The sequence below is a fragment of the Bos grunniens genome, chromosome 17, assembly GCF_055505025.1.
Source record: "Bos grunniens cultivar Pamir isolate PY7600 chromosome 17, Bosgru_T2T1.0, whole genome shotgun sequence".
Lineage (NCBI taxonomy): Eukaryota > Metazoa > Chordata > Mammalia > Artiodactyla > Bovidae > Bos > Bos grunniens.
In genome coordinates, this window is record NC_141181.1 from 63,456,189 (window position 1) to 63,482,701 (window position 26,513).

The 26,513-nt window shown below is 40.8% G+C and overlaps 1 protein-coding gene and 2 long non-coding RNA genes across 19 annotated transcripts in view; 1 reads left to right on the forward strand and 2 right to left on the reverse strand.

Moving 5' to 3' along the window:
• The window catches only part of SPPL3 (signal peptide peptidase like 3), a 107,595-nt gene that overhangs the window by 22,527 nt on the left and 58,555 nt on the right, over positions 1-26,513 (reverse strand). For 10 of the 17 annotated variants that reach the window (XM_086348302.1, XM_086348311.1, XM_086348306.1 and 7 more), the window contains one exon: positions 8,142-8,219. The exons of 1 other annotated variant lie outside the window; for it this stretch is intronic. Coding sequence is in view for 8 of the 16 variants with exons in the window: in XM_086348295.1 (XP_086204421.1) it covers positions 8,142-8,219 (78 nt within the window). In the remaining 8 variants the exon portion in view is untranslated. Of the gene's footprint in view, positions 1-4,375; positions 4,457-8,141; positions 8,220-26,513 lie in introns of all 17 variants that reach the window. 6 more of the 17 variants (XM_086348297.1, XM_086348296.1, XM_086348299.1 and 3 more) reach the window with 2 other exon arrangements.
• LOC147355606 (uncharacterized) lies at positions 10,926-18,674 on the forward strand. The gene is made up of 2 exons (XR_015144661.1): positions 10,926-11,001; positions 16,616-18,674. It is a non-coding gene; the product is annotated as an uncharacterized LOC147355606 (long non-coding RNA).
• LOC147355607 (uncharacterized) overlaps positions 16,042-26,513 on the reverse strand; it is a 32,768-nt gene continuing 22,296 nt past the window's right edge. Inside the window, exon 2 of the long non-coding RNA XR_015144662.1 lies at positions 16,042-16,217. This is a non-coding gene — a long non-coding RNA (uncharacterized LOC147355607). The remainder of the gene's footprint in view (positions 16,218-26,513) is intronic.

Below are 26,513 nucleotides of genomic sequence, written 5' to 3' on the forward strand. Positions count from 1 at the left end.
CATGACATGTGTTTAGTCACTCAGTCGTGTCCAACTCTTTGCAACCCCATGGACTGCAGCACGCCAGGCTACCCTGTCCATCACTAATTCCCAGAGCTTACTCAAACTCATGTCCATTGAGTTGGTGATGCCATCCAACCATCTCATCCTCTGTCATCCCCTTCTCCTACCTTCAATCTTTCCCAGCATCAGGATCTTTTCAAATGAGTCAGTTCTTCGCATCAGGTGGCCAATGTATTAGAGCTGCAGCTTCAGTATCAGTCCTTCCAATGAATATTAAGGACTGATTTCCTTTAGGATTGACTGGTTTGATCTCTTTGCAGTCCAAGGGACTCTCCAGAGTCTTCTCTAACACCACAGTTCAAAAGCATCAATTCTTCGGCGCTTGGCTTTCTTTTTATAGTCCAAGTGTCACATCCATACACAACTACTGGAAAAACCATAGCCTTGACTAGACGGACCTTTGTTGGCAAAGTAATGTCTCTGCTTTTTAATATGCTGTCTATGATCATAACTTTTCTTCTAAGGAGCAAGCATTTTTTAATTTCATGGCTGCAGTCACCATCTGCAGTGATTTTGGAGCCCCCCAAAATAAAGTCTGCCACTGTTTCCACTGTTTCCTCATCTATTTGCCATGAAGTGATGAGACTGGATGCCATGATCTTAGTTTTCTGAATGTTTAGCTTTAAGCCAACTTTTTCACTCTCCTCTTTCACTCAAGAGGCTCTTTAGTTCTTCTTCGCTTTCTGCCATAAGGGTAGTGTCATCTGCATATCTGAGGTTTATTGATATTTCTCCCAGCAATCTTGATTCCTGCTTGTGCTTCTTCCAGCCCAGCATTTTGCATGATGTACTCTGCCTATGAGTTAAATAAGCAGGCTGACAATATCCAACCTTGACTTACGACTTTCCCTATTTGGAACCAGTCTGTTGTTCCATGTCCAGTTCTAACTGTTGCTTCTCACCTGCATACAGATTTCACAGGAGGCAGGTCAGGTGGTCTGGAATTCCCATCTCTTTAAGAATTTTCCAGTTTGTTGTGATCCACACAGTCAAATGCTTTGACAGTCAATAAAGCAGGTGTTTCTCTGGAATTCTCTCACTTTTTCTGTGATCCAATGGATGTTGGTAATTTGATCTCTGGTTCCTCTGCCTTTTCTAAATCCAGCCTCAACATCTGAAAGTTAACAGTTCACGTACTGTTGAAGCCTGGCTTGGAGAATTTTGAGCATTACTTTGCTAGCGTGTGAGATGAATGCAGTTGTGTGGTAGTTTGAGCGTTCTTTGGCATTGTCTTTCTTTGGGATTGGAATGAAAACTGACCTTTTCCAGTCCTGTGGCTGCTGCTCAGTTTCCCAAATTTGCTGGCATATTGAGTGCAGGACTTTCACAGTATCATCTTTTAGGATTCGAAATAGCTCAGCTGGAATTCTATCACCTCCACTAGCTTTGTTCGTAGCGATGCTTCCTAAGGCCTGCTTGACTTTGGGACTCCAGGATGTCTGGGTCTAGGTGGGTGATCACACCATCGAGATTATTTGGGTCATTAAGATCTTTTTATGTATAGCTCTTCTGTGTATTCTTACCACCTCTTCTTGATAGCAGATCAAGGATATTAGAAATAAATGATATTTCTGTCCTTTATTGTGCCCATCTTTGAATGAAATATTCCCTTGGTATCTCTAATTTTCTTGAAGAGATCATTAGTCTTTCCCACTCTATTGTTTTCCTCTATTTCTTTGCACTGACCACTGAAGAAGGCTTTCTTATCTCTCCTTGCTATTCTTTGGATCTCTGCATTCAAATGGGTATATCATTCCTTTCCTTTGTCTTTTGCTTCTCTCCTCTTCTCAGCTATTTGTAAGGCCTCCTCAGACAACCATTTTGCCTTTTTGCATTTCTTTTTCTGGGGATGGTCTTGACCCCTGCGTCCTGTACAATGTCACGAACCCCTGTCTATAGTTCTTCAGGCATTCTATCACATCTAATCCCTTGAATCTGTTTGTCATTTCCACTATATAATCGTAAGGGATTTGATTTAGGTCATACCTGAATGGTCTAGTGGTTTTCCCTACTTTCTTCAATTTAAGTCTGAATTCTGCAATAAGGAGTTCATGATCTGAGCCACAGTCAGCTCCCAGTCTTGTTTTTGTTGACTGAATAGAGCTTCTCCATCTTTGGCTGCAAAGAATATAATCAATCTGATTTTGGTGTTGACCATCTGGTGATGTCCATGTGTAGAGTCTTCTCTTGTGTTGTTGGAAGAGGGTGTTTGCTATGACCAGTGAGTTCTAAAATTCTGTTAGCCTTTGCCCTGCTTCATTTTGTACTCCCAAGGCCAAACTTGCTTGTTACTCCAAGTATCTCTTGACTTCCTCCTTTTGCATTCCAGTCCCCTATAATGAAAGGGATATCTTTTTTGGGTGTTAGTTCCAGAAGGTCTTGTAAATCTTCATAGAACCGTTCAACTTCAGCTTCTTCAGCATTAATGGTTGGGGCATAGTCTTGGATTACTGTGATACTGAATGGTTTGCCTTGGAAATGAACAAAGATCATTCTGTCATTTTTGAGATTGTACCCAAGTACTGCATTTTGGACTCTTCTGTTGACTATGATGGCTACTCCATTTCTTCTAAGGGATTCTTGCCCACAGTAGTAGATATAATGGTCATCTGAGTTAAATTCACCCATTCCAGTCCATTTTAGTTCGTTGATTCCTCAAATGTTGATGTTCACTCTTGCCATCTCCTGTTTGACCACTTCCAATTTGCCTTGATTCATGGACCTAACATTCCAGGTTCCTATGCAATATTGCTCTTTATAGCATCGGACTTTACTTCCATCACCAGTCACATCCACAGCTGGGTGTTGTTTTTGCTTTGGCTCCCTCTCTTCATTCTTTCTGGAGTTATTTCTCCACTGATCTCCAGTAGCATAATTGGGCACCTATGACCTGGGGAGTTCATCTTTCAGTGTCCTATCTTTTTGCCTTTTCATAATGTTCATGGGGTTTTCAAGGCAAGAATACTGAAGGGGTTTGCCATTCCCCTCTCCAGTGGACCATGTTTTGTCAGAACTCTCCACCATGACCTGTCCACCTTGGGTGGCCCTACACAGCATAGCTCAGGGTGAGTTGGTTTGTGAACCATAGTAAGACTTATTTTGGTTAACCTGGTCTAACTTTACAGTTACCTGCATTTGGTATAAAGGTCAAAAGAATCATATAAAGTACATTCCTTATCATCTCTGCACTGTCTTCCTAGAGTAGGTTTGGGTATAAGCAAATAAACTACCCTCAAAATTAAAGAAAGCACAGGGAGGTGCTTGCCTTAAAAAAAGAGAGTAGTTACTCTATAAAAGTTCCATTGTTCCTTTATATAGTAACTTTACATAAAGAGATACATCTGTATTATATTTATGTATTACCTTTTTATCAATTATAAAGTATATCTTCCTTTTGATTTCCTTTTAGACCTACTTCAAACCTGCTGTTCTTTTTTTTGTCTGTGATTCCTGTAGGGACAGAACTCAAGTATCTTCACAGTAATAAGCTGCCTAAAAAATTCTAAACCATCTCACACTGTGTTCCTGGGTCCCTATGCCCATCTGAGTGGTCCCTTTCACCTTCCCTGCCCCTCCATTAATGTTTTCCTGTTGGTTTGTCAAAGGCTGGGGGGAAATACTTATTACATGAGTAATTATGCTATTTTCTCCCCCTGAGCAGCTGGAAAGATTAGGGTGATCAGGTGTCATCTTTAAGTAACACAGGAAATCCAGCAAGCAGAGCTCAGCCAAGGCATGGCAAACGTAAGGGCTCTTAGATTGAGGATTTGTTTGGGGCTTTAAAATCTAGTTTTATTTGCCACAGTTCTCCCCTCTGTACTTAGAAATGTGAAAGCCTGGGGGAAAATAACCAGTACAGTGCACAAACCTTTCATCCTGCGTTTTATGATCTTCTCTCAATAAAATGTATTATTTAAATGAGCAAATAATGTATTTTTTATGGTCCTAAATCAGAGGAGGTAAGAACATTTGGCTGGGCATCGGGAGAGACAATAGGGATAGGGCTAATCAAATTCAAGAGGCATTTCTCGTGCAAGTCCTATATGGAAGGCAACATGAAAGCGGAGGCCAAGGGAGGAGAAATCTGCAGGAAGTAGTGGTGATAAAACCACCAAGGCTCAGCAAGGATGAAGACTGAGAAGACATGTTTTTGACTTAGCAAAAAAAAGGAGACTCTGAGAACTTCAGGAGAGCTTCAATAGAATTGTAAAAGGTTAAAAACATATCAATGAGTGGGTCCATAAAGTGCCACCAGCAATGAAGGGCCAACAATGTGCAATAACGGAAAGAGTTTATCCAGTGTGCAGGTCACCTCAATGAGGCTAGAGTACAGGGCTCCCATCCTAAGCCTACCGAACAGCCTTCCCCAGATGATTCTTATGGTTGGAGAATCCTATGGAAGAAAAACAAAAAAATCACAAAAAGGGGTTTTTAAGAAACTTCTCATTTCTTCTGACTTTACTGTCAGATCAATTTATTTGCTTCACAATTGAAATGTTATTGTTCTCAATAGCCAGCAGCAGTAGAGTACTGCCTGAGTTTAAATCCCAGCTTCATCACTTATTACTTGGGGGAGCTACGTAACATTTCTGGGCCCTAGTTTCCTCACTTATAAAATGGGAATAACAGTATCTATTCTGTTGAATTGATACAAAGATTGAGACTTTAGGTAAAGCATTTACCACTGTAGGTGGAACATAAATGCTCAGTAAAACATTAGCTATTTTCTTCATCAGGTTTCTTTAATAAAGTCAACATCTAACCAAAAAAAATTCTAGTAGTGACAATCATACATCTCTAGACAACCCCCTCAGAGTAACAAATGGAAGTCACTCACAACGTCTGAGAAGCATCTAAACTGGTAGCAACAGCAGAAGCGAGACAGCAAGATAGACTAGTCAGCACCATTTAGCACCCCAGGGGACCCAGAAGAACTATACAAAAAGATCTGCATGACGCAGATAACCACGACTGTGCGATCACTCACCTAGAGTCAGACACCCTGGAGTCCGAAGTCAAGCGGGCCTTAGGAAGCATCACTATGAACAAAGTTAGTGGAGGTGATGGAATTCCAGCTGAGTTATTTCAAATCCTAAAGGATGTGAAAGTGCTACTCACTATGCCAGCAAATTTGGAAAACTCAGCAGTGGCCACAGGACTGAAAAAGGTCAATTTTCATTCCAATCCCAAAGAAAGGCAATGCCAAGAATGTTCAAACTACCGCACAATGGCACTCATTTCACACGCTAGCAAAGTAACACTCAAAATTCTCCAAGCTAGGCTTCAACAGTACATGAACTGAGAACTTTCAGATGTTCAAGCTGGATTTAGAAAAGGTAGAGGAACCATAGATCCACTGGATCATAGAAAAAGCAAGAGAATTCCAGAAAAACATCTACTTCTGCTTCACTGAGTATTCTAAAGCCTTTGATTGTGTGGATCACATCAAACAGTGGAAAATTCTTAGAGAGATGGGAATACCAGACCACCTGACCTGCCTCCTCAGAAACCTATAATGCAGGTCAAGAAGCAACAGTGAGACCTGGACATGAACAATGGACTGGCTCCAAATTGGGAAAGGAGTACATCAAGGCTACATACTGTCACCCTGCCTGTATAACTTATATACAGAGTACATCATGCGAAATGCTGGGCTGGATGATTCCACAAGCTGGAATCAAGATTGCCAGGAGAAATATGAATATGATATACAGATGACACCACCCTAGCGGCAGAAAGCGAAGAACTAAAGAGCCTCTTGATGAAAGTGAAAGAGAATGAAAAAGTTGGCTTAAAGCTCAACATTCAAAAAACTAAGATCATGGCATCCAGTTCCATCACTTCGTGGCAAATAGATGGGGAAATAATGGAAACAGTGACAGACTTTATTTTCTTGGGCTCCAAAATCACTGCACATGGTGACTGCAGCCATGAAATTAAAAGATGCTTGCTCCTTGGAAGAAAAGCTATGACCAACCTAGACAGCATATTAAAAAGCAGAGGTATTACTTTGCCAACAACAGTCCATCTAGTCAAGACTATGGTTTTTCCAGTAGTCGTGTATGGACATGAGAGTTGGGCCATAAGAAAGGCTGACTGCTGAAGAACTGATGCTTTCGAACTGTGGTGTTGGAGAAGAATCTGGAGAGTCCCTTGGACTGCGAGGAGATCAAACCAGTCAATTTTAAAGAAATCAGTCCTGAATATTCATTAGAAGGACTGATGCTGAAACTGAGGCTCCAGTACTTTGGCCGCCTGACGTGAAGAACTGACTCACTGGAAAAGACCCTAATGCTGGGAAAGATCGAAGACGGGAGGACAAGGGGAAGACAGAGGATGAGATGGTTGGATGGCATCACTGACTCAACAGACATGAGTTTAAGCAAGCTCCAGGAGATGGGGAAGGACAGGGAAGCCTGGCATGGTGAAGTCCATGAGGTTGCGGAGTCGGACATGACTGACTGACTGACTGAACAACGGTACCAGCTGGCTGTGCCCTAATGAATTCCCTGTATTTTCATCAAGCAATCCATGTCCAAATAAGTAATCGGTCAGTTCTTCATTCAGCTATGCCTTGTTTACATTAAGGCAAGAACCCAGGAAGTCACTCTAGCAGCTTTACTCACTGGCCACTGCCAGTTTTGCTTCTGCTGCCGTGAAAAGGACTGTCTTGGCTGCACTGGGTCATCACCCCCATCACCACCCGAGCTCCGCCTCCTGCCAGGTCAGTGGCGGCACTGGCTTCTCACGGAGTGCAAAACGGGCTGTGAACCGTGCGTGTGAATGATCTGGGTTGCACGCTTATGAGAATCATCCAGAAACCACCCTCAGCCCCCTCACTCTGCCAAAGTCTGTGGGAAAACTGTCCTCTATGAAACTGGCCCCTGGTGCCAAAAAGGCTAGGGACACTGGATTTAAACTATAAAAATGTACACAGTATGTAAGTACATGCCAAATAAAACGTCATTTGAACTAACGAAAGGAGTTTCAGAGTTGTGAGTCTGAAGTTTTGTTTTTTTTTTTTTAATTGTAAAAACTTCTGAAATGTTATTATATACTCAAAAAGAAAAAACCAAAAATTTGTCTATACAAAAAATATAGGATTATGCTGATGAGGTTCTAAGCTGCTCTGGCTTGACTGATGCTTCCTAAGGGTGGCTAGGAACCTAGGGTTCTCAGCAGAAGTCTCAATGAGTAAAACATTTTATCAACTGATACTGGAATTATCAACAGTATTTTACTTGTTCTACTCAATGCTGAGATAAAGCCTGGAAGTATGTAATTTTACCAAATACTCATTAAAATCCAAACATAGTACTGGGTAATTCAAAATCCTTAAGCTTGATTATTTCCTTTAACACTGCTGCTCCCTTTCAAGTTCTCAATTTAAAATTTTCCAGGCAGCTTTCATTTTTAAATTTATCCACCACAAAACTATCAGTTATACAACCACTAAGATTTCTCTAAAGTAAGAATAGTGAAAAGAAGGGAGTTGAGTATCTAGCTTCCTTATCTTTGTATTTCTATGGCTGTCTGCTAGGATGGGAACTTCAAGAAGATCCAGTCTCAGCATTCCTAAGGTTAGCACAGAGAATACTTGGTCAATGCAACTGTGCACAATTCTCCTAATAGTAGCCTGAACCTTATAAAATTACATGCATATGTCAAAAAAGTTGACTATCTACTGGCAATATCATATATGGTCAACATAGGTCAATGCATTTTTTTTTTTAATTAAGAAGAACATTCTGTCCCTTTGAGACACTGCAGAATCACTGTCAAGGACTCTCTCCTTAACTCTCTCAATAAGTATACTTAATGTGAATCATTTTTCCCCCAGAACCAGAATTTAAGCGATTAGTTTTCACTTATTTGCATTAAAATGCCAAAGACATAAGCAAAACCAAGAAGTTTTTTAACAGCCAACCAAAGAATAAATATCAGAAGTATCCTGTTCAACTCAATTCCTGTCAAAGTCATGTTTCTCTTCAAAGAAGCAATAAATTCTGGTCCCAACACCCAGAACAATGTGTCTTCCACCTCCAACAGAAATCAATCCCATTTTGAGAGCATCTTACCTGAAACTACCATAGACTATAAGTAGAATGGAAATCAGAAAAGTAGACACTTGACTGGAATCCACCAGGGAATAGGCCCTAGAGAAACAAGAGGGAAAAAAATTTAATCACATGGCAGCAAACTCATGGAGTTTACAGTCTAATGGAGTTCTATAAACTCCACTAAGTTTTATTTTTATCTAAGAAGGAAAAAAAGTATAAATTGGCATGAACAAATATTAATTGAAACACAGATCTGGTACAGATTCACAGTTTTCATTAGTTGGCCTCCACTGGGTGTTCAATGGTATCAATGCAAAACCCGTCTCAGTAATAATACACACACGTGCTTCCACTCCCAAGTACCAAAATATCTGCCAACTCTGTACTTGTGAATTATCAGTAGTATCTTAGTGATTTTACTCAGTAATAAAGTAAAGCCATGTCTCTCCTGGATTCTAGTTTCATTTTTTTTTTTTTAACTGTCTATTGGTTCTCTTCATGTGGATATCCCACAGAAGGTTCTTGAAAGTCAACAGGTTGAAAACTACAGTCATTGCTCTTCCCTTCATACCTGACCCTCTCAGGGCATATCATGATTCCTTTGGCATTCTTGACACCCTCTTCCCTTCCTTTCCATATTATGATGACAGTCAGAAAGTCCCACAACTTCCACTTCCCCAAATAACCTCCCCTTCACGGATCACAGCCTTGTGACGAAGGGGCTTGTGTAACTCAGTGAAGCTAAGAGCCATGCTATGCAGGGCCACCCAAGATGGACGGGTCATAGTAAAGAGTACCGACAAAACGTGGTCCACTGGAGGAGGGAATGGCAACCCACTCCACAGTATTCTTGCCAAGAGAACTCCAAAATTATATGAAAAGGCAAAAAGATACGACACCAGAAGATGAGCCCCCCAGGTCGGAAGGTGTCCAATATACTACTGGGAAGAGCAGAAGGTAATTACTAATAGCTCCAGAAAGAATGAAGCAGCTGGGCCAAAACGCAAACGATGCTCAGTTGTGCATGTGTCTGGTGGTGAAAGTAAAGTCCAGTGCTGCAAAGAACAATATTGCCTAGGACATTAATTTGAGCAAACTCCAGGAGACAATGAAGGACAGGGAAGCCTGGCATGCTGTAGTCCATGGTGTCACAAAGAGTTGGACACAACTTAGCAAGTGAATAACAAAAACCAAAAGCCTATTTCTCTTAACTTTACTGCCAATTCCTTAGCTCCCTTCTATGGCTTGACTATCAGAAGTAAAAAAAAAAATTTGGGGGCACACCGTGTGGCATGCAGGATCTTAGTTCCCTGACCAGGAGTCAAAGCTGGACGCCCTGCAGTAAAAGCTCGGGGTCCTAACCACTGGACTGCCAGGCAAGTCCCAGTGTTTTCAAGTCTGTCTTCTGAAATTCACCCTTCCGAGTGAATCCTTAGGGATTTTCCCAGAACAAATTTTTCCTCTTTTCATTCATCAAATATTTAATGATGATTCTGTGCCTGGCACTCTGCCAGCCCCCAGGGATGGAATAAAAAATGAGGTTGTCTTGGTCCTGTCTCTTAATGTCTTCCTAAAGGAATTTAAAAATTAAAGTTTGGGCTAAAGGAATGAAAACGAAAAGCTAATATAAGCAAGTGAATGTAACTGCTGAAAATGTTATAAAGGGGAGGAAGACAAGTACAGGATACCCTGAGATGTGTAACAGGTGGAGCCTACTGAACTGGGGGTGGGGGGCTTCCTTAGGGTGGTAGATGAATGAGAGAGACACAAGACTCAATAAAACAGGATTTGGTGACTGTTCAGGAGAGAGGACCCCAGGTTTCTGCTAAGCAGCTGGTAGATGGCCGTACCATCTGGCAAAAAAGGCAACAACAACAGAAGGAGCAGAGTCGAAGTTCCCAATGTGCCGAGGAGCAGCTGGCTCCCTGGGTCCAGAGTTCAGAAGCAGCTCTACGCTAAGGACACAGACCGGGAGCTCATGACCCTCCACATGGAAACTGAAGCCACGGGTTGCATGAGAGGAGGACCCAGTATGAAAGCCCGAAAAGCCAGAAATCTAAAGATCAGGAAGAAGACCCAGGATAGCAAGGTGAAGTGTTTGCAAAGAGGCAGCAGGATCAGATGAGATGGTGCCTGAACCTAAAACTGTTCTACCCCTGACCGCAGCTGACCAGTTATTTAACCTCTCTAAGCTTTAGCTAGTTCCCACCTGTAAAATGAGGATAATGACAACACCTCCCTCAAAGAGCTGTCAAAGGATTAAATGAGGCTTTCCCTGGTGGCTCAGTGGTAAAGAATCCGCCTGCCCATGCAGGAGATGTGGGTTCGATCCCTGGTCCGGGAAGATCCCACGTGCTATGTGGCAATTAAGCTTGCTCCACAACTACTGAGCCTGCACTCTAGATCCTGCAAGACACAGCTGATGAAGCCCTGCGCCCTAGAGCCTGAGCTCTGCAACGAGAAGCCACTGCAATGAGAAGTCCGCCCACCACAACCCAGAGCAGGCTCTGCATGCCACAACCAGAGGAAGCCCGCACAGCAACCAAGACCCTGCGCAGCCCAAAATAAATAGATAAATAAAATTTTACAGAATTAAGATTTAGACAAAGCTCTACATTAGTAAAACAAATTGCTTAAAAAAAGAATGAAATGAGAATTCACACACAGAGCTGAACCCAGTAATTACTCAATGTTCACTGCTTGTATTAGGAGGTAGAGGTCATGAGTGCTGAAGGTGGCTGAGTTGTCAAGTAAGATGAAAACTGCAGAGTCACTGGGTTTATTTAATGTGTGAGTCACTGATGACTTTAGCAAGAACAGTTTTAATGGAGTGAGCCGTGGGGACAGGAGTCAGGCTGGAACTGGCTGAGAAGTTAAGGTAAGGAAACGGAGATAGCTTTTTGAAAAGTACAGTTCCAACGGAGACAGCAGCTAGAGGGGAATGAATGTAAGGTAAGGGAAGTCTTAATTTATTTTTAAAGACAGGAGATACTCAACCTTTCTTGTATGCTGACTGGAAATTATACCAGTGAAGAGGAAAGACGGATGAACACAGAGAAGGATAAGTTTCCTTTAACCTTTCTAAAAAAACCCAGGACATAAAATGAAATTTCACAGTAAGACACTGTGGCCTGTACTGTCAAATCTTTCATCTTTAGTTATTAAAGATATATGCTGAAGTAGCTCTGGGTAAAATGATATAAGGCTTGCATTAAAATATTCCAGGAATAAGAAAAGGTAGGAAGGATTTTTTTTTTTTTAAGGTGAAATTGTTTTTAATTATTGAAACTAGACTGACAGGTATATGGAGGTTCCTTATACTCTTCTGCTTTTGCATATTTTCTGAAAACCTCCACACACACACACAAAAGGAAAATTTCTCTTTTTTACAGCAGTCTTTGAGAAGGTGAGACAATGAAAAGCATGAGAGGTGAATGAATACAGCCATTTATTTTCTGGGTCGTGAGTTCTGTCCCACAGTGGGCACCCACAATTTCCTAAAATTTCAGTCAGCAAAGGGGATGCAGATGCAGGAGACAGTGGACGGCCACTCCAGCCCCTTCGCTAGCTTCTGTCCAGCTATCAGCTTACCCACTAAGAGATACCTGCAATAGGACATTTCCTATACTAGGAAAACGGATTTCAATTTCCCTTTACTCTAAAGTTATCTCATGCTCTGCCATAATCTTTGCACACATCTTTCAAAATTCTCAAAACAAATGACCTCTCTTTAGAGGGAGTGTTTTCTAGAAGTTAAAAAATACCTTCGGGGGGAACAGGAATCAAAACTGTGTATAGTACACACTGACAAGTCTCACTCCCACCTAGCCTCCTCCCCATATCCTCTTTACATGACCAGTTTTATGAGTTTCTTCAGTAGCCTTCTAAAACATATAAACATACTACTTACCATTTCTTCACACACAAGACAGGCCGTTAAATACACTGCTCTGTACTCCTCCACCTTCCCCTTTACCATATAGCCTAGAGATGGTCCCCTATCAGTACACAGAGATCTTTATTTTTATTTTCTTTAAACATCTGCATAGTATTCCACTGTGTGGACATACCATATTTTTTTTTTTTCCCAAAAAGCAAAAATCCCTTTTGTTTCTAAAAATTCTGCTACAATTCTGTTATAAAGAGCTTTGTAAGTTATACTCACAGTCACACACAAGAAATAACACATCTCCAGAGAATAAAGTTCCTGAAAATAAGGTTGTGGGATGGAGGAGGAAATGCAGCATGATAAATGTGGAGGAAATGCAGCATGATAAATGTGGTTAAGCTGCTCACCAGAGAGGTTTTATCATTTTGCACTATGACCATAACAAACCAGCGTCTCTGTTTTCCAAAGTCTTATCAACAGTGAGTGTTGTCCAACTTTTGAATTTTTTTTAGCCAATCTAACAGATGAAGATTCATATTTCAATATGGTTTTCATTTGCGTTAATTACTTTTGTGATGTAATTAATTTCAAAGTGAATTAAAGTGAGATTGAGTAGCTTTTCATATGATTAAAAGCCTGGTCTATAAAGCATGAAATGAGCGTGTGTGTGTGTGTGAGCGAGTGAAATGAGTGTGTGTGTGTGTGTAGGAGAAGGACTTGACTTTTCTTTTGCTAGTGTTTTACTTGAAACTTGACTTTTTCGTACCCTTCACATTCTGAAGCATACTGTCATTCCCTAAAAGGTAAACTTGCCAAACTCCTCGTCTTAAGTCTGATACTATTGTTTCCTTGCTACAACTGTCAAATAAACACAGACTCTCCAGAGACATCACTTAAGACTTCTATAAGTCTGGGTTGAAGTTTTGTTAAAGCAGCCTTCCCTCCTCCACAGATCCCCTGTGCTCTGCTCTGCGTGACTAACTATACTGAGTCACTGATGTTCTTCACAATCTACTTTTCAAGGTGAAGTCTTGGCCATGTGCAAAATCTCTTATGAAGAGGCTGATGAGCACTACCAGTTCTCATCTCCATCTCCTGGCCCTGCACACTACCCGCCAGAGCGCTAAATGCATGGTTTCATTTAATGCTTTCTTCTATACTGGACCATTTTATTTTCCAAATAAATCTGTCCTAAGGAAATCCGGTTAAAGCTGCCTCGTAATATAGTTCATGGCATAATTTATAATAAAACTTTAAAAAAACTTTTAACAACTTTGCAAACTGTACCAAATTTCACATAATTAGAAGTTATGATTTATTCCACAGTGTTATTTGAAATTTCATATACTTTCAACTCAACCTACCACTCTGGCAGTTTTACAAAACGTATTATAAAATAGAGAACATGAATTAAAATCAAAGCCCGGTGGTCCACCTTACTTTACAGCCTATCCTACGCTTCAGACCCCACAAAGCGCCAACAGGTGTGTATCATTTCTCGGGCCCTCCAACAAGGTGTCTGTTTGCAGCAACTCTGGACTCACTTTAAAAAGACAGGAATTACTCTACACTCTGAAGTAAAAGGAATTCCGACAGAAATGCAAACAGGAACTAAATACATGCATTTGAGACACACTGCAATCAGGTTAGCCAAATGTACTAAAAACAGACTCAAAGACTGGCCAGATGAGGTAGGAGTATTGGTCAGCTGTTGAGCTGCAATATTTTATATGGTTATTACAAAAACCATTAATTTTTTAACTGCATTCCCCCAAGCCTTAATACACAAAGACAAAGAACTACCAGAAAGTTCTCGCATATGTAAGGTTATATTCCACACCCTAAGATTTTTAGAACCATACTGGATTTTAGTAGCTGCTCTACAGTCAAGCATCTATTTCTAGCTGCTTTACCAGCAAGTGCTTAGACACATATCCTGCTAAAAATCATGCCAAACCAAGACACAGAGTGTACTGTTCTATAGCGTGTCCTGTGTCAGCCCTGCAGCTATACAATGAAAGCATTCTTGTCCACCCAACAAACCAAGTCACTACTATTCCAACCCTGCACAATGACTGAGAATAGCACTTGGCAAATTTTTTGGTCTTGAGACCATCTACACTCGTAAAATTAAGGACCCTGAGAACTTCTGTTCCTACAGGTTACATCTACTGGTATTTATGCCACTAGAAATTAAAAGTGAGAAAAGTTTTAAATGTTTATTTACTATTTCATTTAAATATAATAAAACCATTACAACACGAGCACATAAATTACATTTCTAAAGGAAATATAACAGTTTTCCAAAACAAAAAATTTAGATGAGGGGCATCCTTTTAAGTTTTCAAAAACCTCTTTAACGTCTGACTTAAGAAGTCAGCCAGATTCTCATAATTGCTTCTGCATTCAATCTGTTGCTGTATGTTACTTTAGTTGAACTTTATGGGGGGAAAAATCTGGCCTCACAGAGATGGGTAGCTAGAAAAGGGAAGAACATTGGAATAATCTTTTCAGATAACTAAGGATACTCTTCTTTGATACTACCCTAAAATTCAACAAGTCGTCATTTCTTACAGGTTACCTGAAATGTGAAATCTGAAACCTTGTCTGTGAATTAAAAAAAAAAAAATTATTACATTAAAATCTCATGGACTATGCTATCAAATGGTTCTTTTATCCATGGGTGATGTAACATCACACACTAGTCACTAAGTCGCACAGCTCCTCCAGATGTTGTCACATTTCATTACAAAATATCTGAAAAACCTCATTTGTTAATTTCACTCTTGAGGCTAATGATAATGGGGGCAAAATTTCCAAAATGCCTTATTTCCATGCAAATTTTATCACTGGCAAAAATAACTTTTTCCCTCCTTGAAGTGACAGGCTCACTTTATTCATTTGTGAGAAACTGTCAGCCACACACTAAAGTGTGAATAACTCCATAGTTTGTCTACTATTTATTCTTCAAGTAAAAATGGTGTCCCAAGAAAACAGAAGCTAGTTCAGCTAGCATTTTAGATGACCACACAAGTTTTTTTGTCTTTTTTTTTTTTTAAGAGAACTAATAGTACTTTTATTATATAGCTGAAGTGCTTAACAATAACATTTGGGGTTTTGTTTGTTTGTTTTGCTTTAAACTGAAGTATGTAGTTGACTTACAATATACTAGTTTCAGGTTTGTACAGATTACACATCATACAAAGTTATAAAATACTGACTACCTTCCCTACACTGGATATTACAGCTCTGTGACTTATTAACTGCTGGTTTGTACCTCTTAATTCCCTTCACCGATTTTGCCTCTTTCTCCCTGTGCTAACCACTAGTTCGTTTCCTGTATCTGTTTTGTTCTATTTGTTTGTTTGGTTCTTTATATTCCACATATGGTATTCATCTTTTTCTGTCTGATTTATTTTACTAAGCAAAACACCCTCTAGCAGCTCCATCCTTATTGTCACAAATGGCAAGATTCCATTCTTTTTATGGTTTAGTAATATCCCATAGTGTGTGGGTATGTATGTACACACAGGTCCCCTCTATCCATTCATCTATCAATGGGCACTTAGGTTACTTCCACATCTTGGCTGTTGTTAATAAGGCTGCTATGAGCTGTGAGCATTAGGGTGCATTACTTTCTCAAATTAGTTCTTTTGTTTTCTTTGGATAAAGAGCCAGAAATGGAACTGCTGGTTCATATGGCAGTTCTGATTTTTTGAGGAACTTCCATACTGTTTTCCATGGTGGCCGCATGGATCTACACTCCCACCAACAGTGCTGGAGGGTTCCTTTCTCTCTACATCCTCGCCAACTCTCGTTACTTCTTGTCTTTCTGATGACAGTGATGCTGACAGGGTTGAGTGGTATCTCATCGTGGTTTGATTTATATTTTCCTGATGATCAGTCTCAATGGGCATCTTCTCATGTGCCTGTTGACCATCTGTATATCTTTTTTGGAAAAGAAGGTCCTCTGCCCATTTTTTTTAATAAGGGGAAATTTTGCATTTTATTAGAGAAAAACAAGTGTGCTCAAGTGCTGAGATTTAATAAAAGCAATTTTCACTGCTTCACCGTAAGTGAAACTTTTCTTTTTTTAAAGCAGTATGTGCATGGTGGTGAAGAATACAATGATTACTAGTTCAGCTTCATTTGTGTTACAGCATCGCAGTGACTTTTTTTCTTTTTTAACCCACCACTGCTTTTCACTGTAAGAAAAAAAAAAGTCAAAATGAAAAAGACAAATTAAAAAAAAAACAGCATTATGAAAACAGTCTAACCCTGTAGATTCCCTGATATGGTCTGAGTAAACCCCCATGACCCACTGGTCACAATCTGAGAACTGCTGGCTATATAAACTACTGCTTTTTCTCACATGCGGTTGTAACAGATCACAAGGCAGCAGGGCAGCTATGATTTGTTTCTGCAAAACGCCCAACTTCAAATACAATATGCAAAATATGACTTACATTCCAGGCCTAAGAAATGGTACAATCTTTCCCTAATCGGTGAAATACACTGAAACAGAAATCTGTATTTTTATCTAAAATATTGTCTATCACAATGGTCACAGGAATGGTCTTTCACATTTTTTTCTTATTTTCAGGGGAAAAAAAGCCAAGCATGTATTCTAAACATAGTAATGGAATAAGTATCTTATCAGATGAAATTTAACAAATCTTCATGTGTAAGACACAAAACAAAGAACTAGTGGACGTGATGGAATTCCAGTTGAGCTATTGCAAATTCCAAAAGATGATGCTGTGAAAGTGCTGCACTCAACATGCCACCAAATCTGGAAAACTCAGCAGTGGCCACAGGACTGGAAAAGGTCAGTTTTCATCCCAAAGAAAGGCAATGCCAAAGAACGCTCAAACTACTGCATAACTGCACTCATCTCACACGCTAGCAAAGTAATGCTCAAAATTCTCCAAGCCAGGCTTCAACAGTACATGAACCAAGAACTTCCAGATGTTCAAGCTGGATTTAGAAAAGGCAGAGGAACCAGAGATTAAATTGCCAACAACCCACTGGATCATCGAAAAAGCAAGAGAGTTCCAAAAAAAATCTACTTCTGCTTTATTGATTATGCCAAAGCCTTTGACTGTGTGGATCACAACAAATTGTGGAAAATTCTTAAAGAGACGGGGATATGAGAGCACCTTACCTGCCTCCTGAGAAATCTGTATGCAGGTTAAGAAGTAACAGTTAGAACTGGACACGGAACAAACTGGTTCCAAAGAGGGAAAGTCATATGTGAAGGTTGGATATTGTCACCCTGCTTATTTAACTCATAAGCAGAGTACATCATGCAAAATGCTGGGCTGGATGAAGCACAATCATGGAATCAAGACTGCCAGGAGAAATATCAATAACCTCAGATATGCAGATGACACCATCCTTATGGCAGAAAGTGAAGAGGAACTAAAGAGCCTCTTGATGAAAGTGAAAGAGGAGAGTAAAAAAAGTTGGCTTAAAATTCAACATTCAGAAAACTAAGATCATGGCATCCAGTCCCATCACTTCATGACAAACAGATGAGGAAATAATGGAAACAGTGACAGACTTTATTTTCTTGGGCTCCAAAATCACTGCAGATGGTGACTGCAGCCATGAAATTAAAAGATGCTTGCTCCTTGGAAGAAAAGCTATGACCAACCTGGACAGCATATTAAAAAGCAGAGACACTAATTTGCCAACAAAGGTCCATCTAGTCAAGGCTATGGTTTTTCCAGTAGTTGTGTATGGATGTGACACTTGGACTATAAAGAAAGCTGAGCACCAAAGAATTGATGCTTTTGAACAGTAGTGTTGGAGACAGTTCAGAGTCCCTTGGACTGCAAGGAGATCAAACCAGTCAATCCTAAAGGAAATCAGTCCTGAATATTCATTGGAAGGACTGATGCTGAAGCTGAAACTCCAATACTTTGGCCACCTGATGCGAAGAACTGACTCACTGGAAAAGACCCTGATGCTGGGAAAGACTGAAGGCGGGAGGAGAAGGGGATGACAGAGAATGAGATGGTTGGATGGCTGGCATCGCTGACTCGATGGACATGAGTCTGAGTGAGCTCCGGGAGTTAGTGATGGACTCTGGAGAGAAGCCCGGCATGCTGCAGTGCACGGGGTCGCAAACAGTGGGATGCAACTGAACTGAACTGAAGATACAGAAAATAAGAAAGTCATTTAAGACAGTTACAATCTAGTAAAGAGACACTGAACAAGGCAAGGTGGAAGAATGTAACATTTAACAGAGAAACTTGCAAAGTTTCCAAAAGAGGGTGGGATGGGGTTTGGGGAGATTGGAATTCAAATATGATCTGTATTTTTTTAGCTGTCCTTTCAGATGAATTAAGGTATGGAAGTTAGCTGCTGTTTCCTATGTGAAAAGCAGTATTAGTAACCAGAATAGCAGCATTTACCTGCAACAGTGTTTAGTGCTGAATCAAGATTCTCAATTGATGTGATGTGACTAAATAAATTTTAAAATATATATATGTAACTGCAATGTTGTTGATACTTAGTTTTAGAAAAACTTCATCTTTAATTGTGGCTCTTTGAAATAAAATTCTACTATACAGGAATGTTATATTTAATCATAAAATATAAGCTTCTAGCATTTGGTTAAAAATAAAAAAGTATAGCCAAATAAGAAATGACAAAAACTTCTTTGTCCTTTTCTTAACATGTACACCACAATGTTTAAAATTTAAACACAATTTAAAAAAAACTTAGTGTTATTTTAAAAATTCAAATAATAAAGAAATGTGAAATATTGAGTCCCATTTTTAACAAAAGGAGGATTATGTGATATATTGGTCTTCAGCATGCTTCTTCCTGTAACAGTTTTCCAAGCTGATCTTTTAAATTTCTTCACAGCAGAGTGAATTATATGCGCATGTTTACAGCAGCTTTATCCAAAACTGACAAAAACTGGAAACAATCCAGACACCATCAACTAGTGAAAGCAGAAACCACTTTATACAGTGGAGAAGTACTCGGCAATGAAAAGCCACCAACTCTTGAGCGATCCACTATGGATCAATCTCTAATGCATTGTGTTTAGTGAAAGAATCCAGACTCAAAGTACAAATATACCCCATTTATATGACATTCTAGAAAAAAATCTCATGGGAGAAAAGAGACTAACTTCCAGGGGCTGGGAGGAAGGGATGATTACAAGGGCATAAGGGAACTTTTGGGGGCAATGGAAACATTCTATTTCTTGACTATGATGGTTGGGCCAAGAGTGTGTGTTGTGAAAATCCACAGAACTCTACAGCTACAAAAAAGTGAATTTTACTGTTTGTAAATTGTACCTTAAGAAATCTGACTTTAAGGAAAGTAGGGGGAAAAGGGACTGGTCGATGTATCAAGAATAGATTACAGAAAAAATCTAAGGGTTCGTCAACAGATGAATGGATAAAGAAAATGTGGAAAATATATATTTTATATAAAAAAATATAAACAAAATGACTGCTCAAACACAGAATGAAATTTTGTCATTTGTAAGAACAACATGAATGGACCTGTATTATGCTAAGTGCAGTAAGTCAGACAGAGAAAGATAAATACTGTAATGATATGTAAGTGCATATGTGGAATCAAAAAAATACAGCTAGTGAATAAAATATAAGAAAAAAGAAGCACAGATACAGAGAACAAACTAGTGGTTAACAGGAGGGAGAGGGACGGGGGAAGGAGAAGATGGTAGAGGATTATGAGGTACAAACTACTATGTGTAAAGTAAATAAGCTCCAAGGCTACACAGTGCAACCCAGGGAATACAGTCAATTTACAGTAATTACAAGTGGAATGTAACCTTCAGAACTGTGAATCACTATGTTGTACACCTAAAACTTACATAAATTTGTATATCAACTATACGAAAATAAAATACATATTAACCTGGAGACTGGGGGAACAGATTCTAGTGGGGTAAGGCAGAAGCAGAGAAAATGGGCTACTGTGGTAATCCAGGCACGAGGCGACAGAAGGTGGCTGGCACAGGGGAAAGTCATGGTAGTGATGAGAAGTGATCTGATTCCGGTTCTATATTGAAGACAAGCTCTGCCGAATTTCCTGGTAAGAGAGAGCATGGACCAGGAGAGAAAGAGGAGCAAAGGATTTGATTACTATGGTTTCAGCCCGGTCAAGTGGAAAGATGGAGCCACCATCAAGGCAGATGGGAAGGCTACAGATGGAACAATGTGTGTCCGTGGAGGTAAGCAAGGGGGTTGGGAGCGGGGTCAGGAACTCAGTTCTAAGTTCTAGTCTGCTATAAAAATACATAATGCCATTATTAAACTCATGGTTTGTTTTTTTAAGGCAGATGGGAAGGCTACAGATGGAACAATGTGTGTCCGTGGAGGTAGGCAAGGGGGTTGGGAGCGGGGTCAGGAACTCAGTTCTAAGTTCTAGTCTGCTATAAAAATACATAATGCCATTATTAAACTCATGGTTTGTTTTTTTCTGTAAACACCACTGCGCTCTCCATTTCAGTCGGAAGTCCTACTATGTAGACTTTGTTGTGACTCTAGAGGGAAGCCCAGCCACCACACAGTTCTGCTCACTGCAGCTGGAAGAATTTACCCATTCTCTCCCCAAGTTAAGCCTGCTTCTCTTACAAAAGGGCAAAATGGGTTCACGACCTTTGGCCCCTTTAATCAGGTTCCACTCATACCCCTGTACAAGAAATTCCTCCATGTTCCTATTTCTGTATTTCACTCCTTATGTTAAATGTTTACCCCACCAGTTTATGTGGAGGAGAGGTTGTATCCTTCGGGAGTTCATATCTGAATCACTTATAATTCTCATACAGCTTCTCCTTCCTATCATGCAGTTTTTCATTTCCACTAATAAAGTGCATGCTTAATCGAAACAAAAACAGCTTCTCATTTCTGCTATCTCTTAGCAGTTCCTCTGAAGTTGTGTAGCTCCCAATCCTTTCTGCAGGGGCTCTCTATTTTCTCCTTTACATTGACTATCATTTTAACCTGAGAGTTGAAAAGACAGAAAAAGCTACTATAGATTCCTGCTGAAAGGTTTCTCCTCTGAAGGGATGCCAGTCCTGTCTCTGATGGTAGCACTGTCACCCAGAAACCAAAATCCTCAGCTGACATAACATTTCCAGGCTAATCTCATTCCTAGGAAACTACTTGGCACAGTTCAATCCATAAAAACCAGCAGGACACTCGCCTTTATACCGTCAACAATCTTAGCTCTCAGACTGTAAACTGCTGATCGTAACTACAGCTGCTTGGGGTCACTGACCATTTAGTACGTGTAGGGTGCTGTGCTGTGTGTTTTAAATAAATCAGTCCACATGACACTCAAAATAATTCTGTGACGAAGTTATCATTACTGTTAATCCTATTTTACACGTGCCACATTAGCCTTCAATTCACAGTAACATTCATAAAAACAGGAGGTATTACGTCAACCTTAGAAATAAAATAAGCATCAAGTACTTAAAATTTGGTTTGAATGTCCAATATTTAGGCCATATACTAAGGAGTAGAGTATGGCATTTAATTAATCCCCAAAGGATCATTAAAGATCTAACACTGCCTTAGACTATTATTTCCTGGCTCTAATGTTTGAAAGAAAAAAGAAAAACAGAGGTATGCCCCCTCTTAGAGAAAACGGGTTGTTTGAAAATGTCAAGTTGCTCTCACAGCAGTTCAGGGCTCACTATACTGTACAGGCATCTTGTTTGCACACTGTTGCTTAATATAAGAGATCTGACTGCAAGAAGACTCTTCAAAAAACAGGGGCTTGGGACAGATATTTTACTGAGCCCTTCCAAAGTATAAGGGGTACTTCATGCACTACATCAGCCCTGTGGCAATATGGTGATAACTCTCAGCTCGTGACCTCAAGACTACCATCTAGGTGGGAAGAGAAAACACACACAAACAACTCTAAGTGACCCAGCAAGAGAGCTAAAGTCCAGTAAAAGGAGCAACACACGAGTGACAGGAGAGGAGGAAGAGGCTGCTTCTGACCAGAGTTAACTTAGCCTCTTGTGAAGAGGCAGAAGAACATTCAGAAGCAAAGGCTACAAGAGGAATGTGGCAAAACGACAAGGAAGTGTGGGGTGTGCTAAGTACTTGGAGGTAACCGGAGCACAAGGACCAGAGGCGAAACAGAGGAAAACAAGACCGGGTAGGCTGTGGGCAGACAGGCAACAGGCCTGAAAAAAGGGGCAGTGACCAGGAGACCACCTAGACAGGAAAGACTATTTCAATCATTTTAAGAGGTAGAAGACAGGCAGAATGGCCAGCACTTGGCAGCTGACTTGATACAGTGCAGTAAGAGAGAAACAGGAGCAAAGCAGGTAAGTAAGAGGGTGGTAGTACAGTAACAAAGATAAGCATGAAGCAAAGGAGGAGAAACAGATGCATGCGAGAAGGACAGGGAAAAGAGTTTTTCCTTATATACTGAGCTTCAGGTGACAGCTATGGAAGTGGAGAGATCCACTTCTGTTTGTTTTATATAACTCAAGTGGGCTGCCAATGTGGGGCTAGAGCTCAAAATTGAGATTCATCTTAACATACACATATGAAAGGGGATTGTAAATTTGCAGAGCCCTGACCTACGAAGGATGTGATGGTTAGAGAGCATCACCGACTCAATGGACATGAATGTGGGCCAACTCCAGGATGCAGTGGAGGACAGCGAAGCCTGGAGTGCTGCAGTCCCTGGGGTTGCAAAGAGTCAGATGTGACTCAGCAACTAAAAACAACAACAACCTTTGTAGACTCAGAATAAATGTGTGTCAAGGATTAGACACTTTCACTTGCATTCTTCTTTAATCCTAATGAGATGATACTTATCTCACAAGATTACTTATCACTAGCTCCTGAGATTTTAGTACTTGGCCTATCAATTCTTCCTAGCTTGTGAGTTCACAGTTAGAACGCTTATGTTTCCCCGAGTCTGGAATGCAGAAACAAAGCAAACCTCACCAGGCTGAGTTTTAAAAGCGTTCAGTTCATAACAGGCACACAAGCTAGTATATGAGAATCTTTTAGTTCATTTTTATTCCTCCAAGCTCGCTGATCTCTTTAGTACCGTTACACGCGCTACCCAATTTCAAGCCAAGTGTGCCACCCATGGTTAATAAGGGGGCCGCAGTAGTGAGAGGGGCTCAGCGGTCCAGAAGTCGGCTTGGTGACCTCCTACAGCGGTGGTGAGCGGCGGGGGCGACAGGACGCCGCCCTCTGCAGTACCTTTAAGACACTGTGGAAAAGATCCGTGGCGGGGCCACGACAGTACCCACCTGGACACCTAACGTTCAGGGGGCGGGCAGCCAAAGAGGACCACGGGTGTTGCCACAGACGGAGCAGTTGGCAGCCTACTACAACAAAGGGCCTATGTGACACTGCCTTCTGCAATTTTAGAATTCTCCTTTCCTACTAGAGTGAACAGGGATCAGTTGTACTATTCTCACCATCATGAATGGTATGAAAAGCACTAAATGATGGTCTTACACTGCTCTGGTTTAACCAAAGATAAAAACACCCTTTTGGGTCTCCCTTTCCATAATTCTGTGTTTCATTAATGAATAATAAAACTATTCATCTGTGTACTGAGTAAAACGTGCCAAAAATACACGGTAATAAATCTTCCACGTCATCACATGGAATCTGATATGTCTTTAAAAAAAAGTACAAGCCTCCAATAATTGAAACATACATTTCAGAATTACAGTACTTTAGAGATGGAAGAGAACTGGTCTACAATTATTTTATAGCCATGAAAAATAAAGTTCAGACAGCTTACTTAGCTTGTTGCTTTAATGTTTTCTCCTGGTTTTGAACTTCAACGTTATCACCATAGGGGTGTTACATACCAGCTATTAGTGAACATCTTTTCTGTTCTGTTGGACCACAATATCCTGGAAAATAGGGACCCTGTTCTAATTTCCTTTTAATGATATCCAACAGAGTGTCCTATGCATACAGAAAGAAAGTGGAAGTGAAGTCGCTCAGTCATGTCCGACTCTTTGCGACCCCATGGACTGTAACCTACCACGCTCCTCCATCCATGGGATTTTCCAGGCAAGAGTACTGGAGTGGGTTGCCATTTCCTTCTCCAGGGGATCTTCCTGACCCAGGGATCAAACCCAGGTCTCCCACATTATAGGCAGACACTTTACCGTCTGAGCCACCAGGGAAGTACAGAGTGCATAGTAAATGTGTGTGAAATCAGTCACCACTCAGGAAGAAAGGAAGGAAGGAAACTCTCAGCCAAATAACATATTGTTCTAAAGCTCAGAGTGAAAAACTCCTTTCTATAATGGCAACCACACTGTATTTAACCATCCTCCTGATTCACAAAGGCTAACCATGTAGTCCTCACTGAGCAGTAGCTCTGGTTATCTCTCATTTCACAAATTCTATGAAAGCTTATTCCTTACAGTTGAATAGATGATCGAGAATTCTTCCAGCAAAGTCCAGAATCTCTAACCTTTAACTTACTCGGCTGCCACTCTCACAACAAAAAAAGGAAGCGTAACATTTGACAGTCAAAAAAAAAATCTTCAGAGAAAACGCTTTTCTGGTTTCAAATCCTTTGCTGAAACGAGGGTCTCTTTCCTTCTATATAATACTGCTGCTGCTGCTAAGTCGCTTCAGTCGTGTCCGACTCTGTGCGACCCCAGAGACGGCAGCCCACCAGGCTCCGCCGTCCCTGGGATTCTCCAGGCAAGAACACTGGAGTGGGTTGCCATTTCCTTCTCCAACGCATGAAAGTGAAAAGTGAAAGTGAAGTCGCTCAGTCATGTCCGACTCCTAGGACCCCATGGACGACAGCCTACCAGGCTCCTCCATCCATGGGATTTGCCAGGCAAGCGTACTATTCTCCCTTAAAAGATCTTTTATATTAAGTTGGAAATACCTTGGAAAAAATACAAACAATATCCTTACATCCTACCCAAAAAGCCTAATGAAAAAACAAAATTCTGTATGGTCTCTTAAAGTTAGTAATACAGAAAGCTGGAACGATGTATACAAAAAGGCCCTGGTATTGTAAGATCAAAGGAAAACAGCTAGCCTGGGAAAATAAAGAGAGGTGAACCATCCCTAACATCTTAACAGCCACTTCAAGCAACCACTTGTTCTGAAAATACCACAGGCCCCCTGGGAATTCTTAGATCTGGTTGGTAACTTGAACTTAGCAACCTGTCTTGCAAAGGAACTGTTCTATTTGAAACAGGCATTAATGGAAGAGCATTATGTAACCTTATCATATTCTTTGCACTTTTTATGCAATTAAAATTAATTCACGACTCAAAATGAAGACAACGTTTACAACAGACCCAAGCAGACACATGTGCCATCACTTCTATAAGGCAACTGTCTTGTCTTGAGCACGCAAAGCTGGCCACCAGCAATGCTGCTCGTCTCCGCACAAGCTGGCAGTTCCTCCCATTAAGAGGCAGAGTAGATTTCCCCTGCCCTGGAGTCCTGCTTACCCCTGTAATCGCTCCACCGACAGACTGCTACAGAAGTAAGGCTGTGCCAGTTTGGGGCCTAGCTCAAAACAGACTTGGCAGCTTCCATTTCTGCTCTCTTGGAGCCCAAAGCTGGCAAGTAAAGAAGTCCAGGCTCTACTGCTAGAAGCAAGAGGCCATGTGGAGAGAGGCCCTGTAGCAGAACAGACCACACGAGAGGCTGTAGGGAGGAGCATTAGACACCTTAATGGAAAGCCAGCACCGAGGCCCCAGGCATGTGGCTAAGCCCACTCTGGATTCTCCAGTGCCGGCAGAGGCCAGCAGATACCACACGGAGCAAAGACAAACCAACTCAACTGAGACCAGCCCTAACTGCAAATCCACAGAGCAAACATACTCTTTCTGAAAGGTCAGAATTTAGAAACGGTGGACAGTGGTTGCCAGTGGTTAGGAATGGAAGCGAGGGTAGCAGGTCAGCCTCAAGGAGGAGGTGGGTGTGGGGTATGCTCATAAAAGGACAACATGAGGGGCGCTTTTTTATTTTTTAAACTATTTAAAAAAATAAACTATTTTAAAAATATTTATTTATTTATGTGGTTGCTTCAGATCTTAGTTGCGGCATGCAAGATCTTCAGTTGCTACATGGGGGATCTATAGTTCCCTAACCAGGGGTCAAACCCCTGAGCTCATGGTGTTAGCCACTGGTACACCAGGGGCGTCCCCAGGCGTACTTCTTTAGTATCAGTCCTGCTCAGAACCTGGGCTTGGTGGTGGCTATACAGACACAGCTGATAAAACCGTGTAGACCTTAACACATATACATGTGCACACATACCTGTGCAGATAAAATTGATAACATCTGAGTAAGATCAGTGGATTGTATCAATGCCAATATCCTGACTGTGAAACTACACTACAGTTTTGCAAAACTTACCAATGGGAGAAACTGGGAAAAGAAGACATGGGATCTCTCTACATTATTTAAAAAAAAATTTTTTTTTAACAACTGTATGTGAATCTACAATTATCTCAAATTTAATGCCGA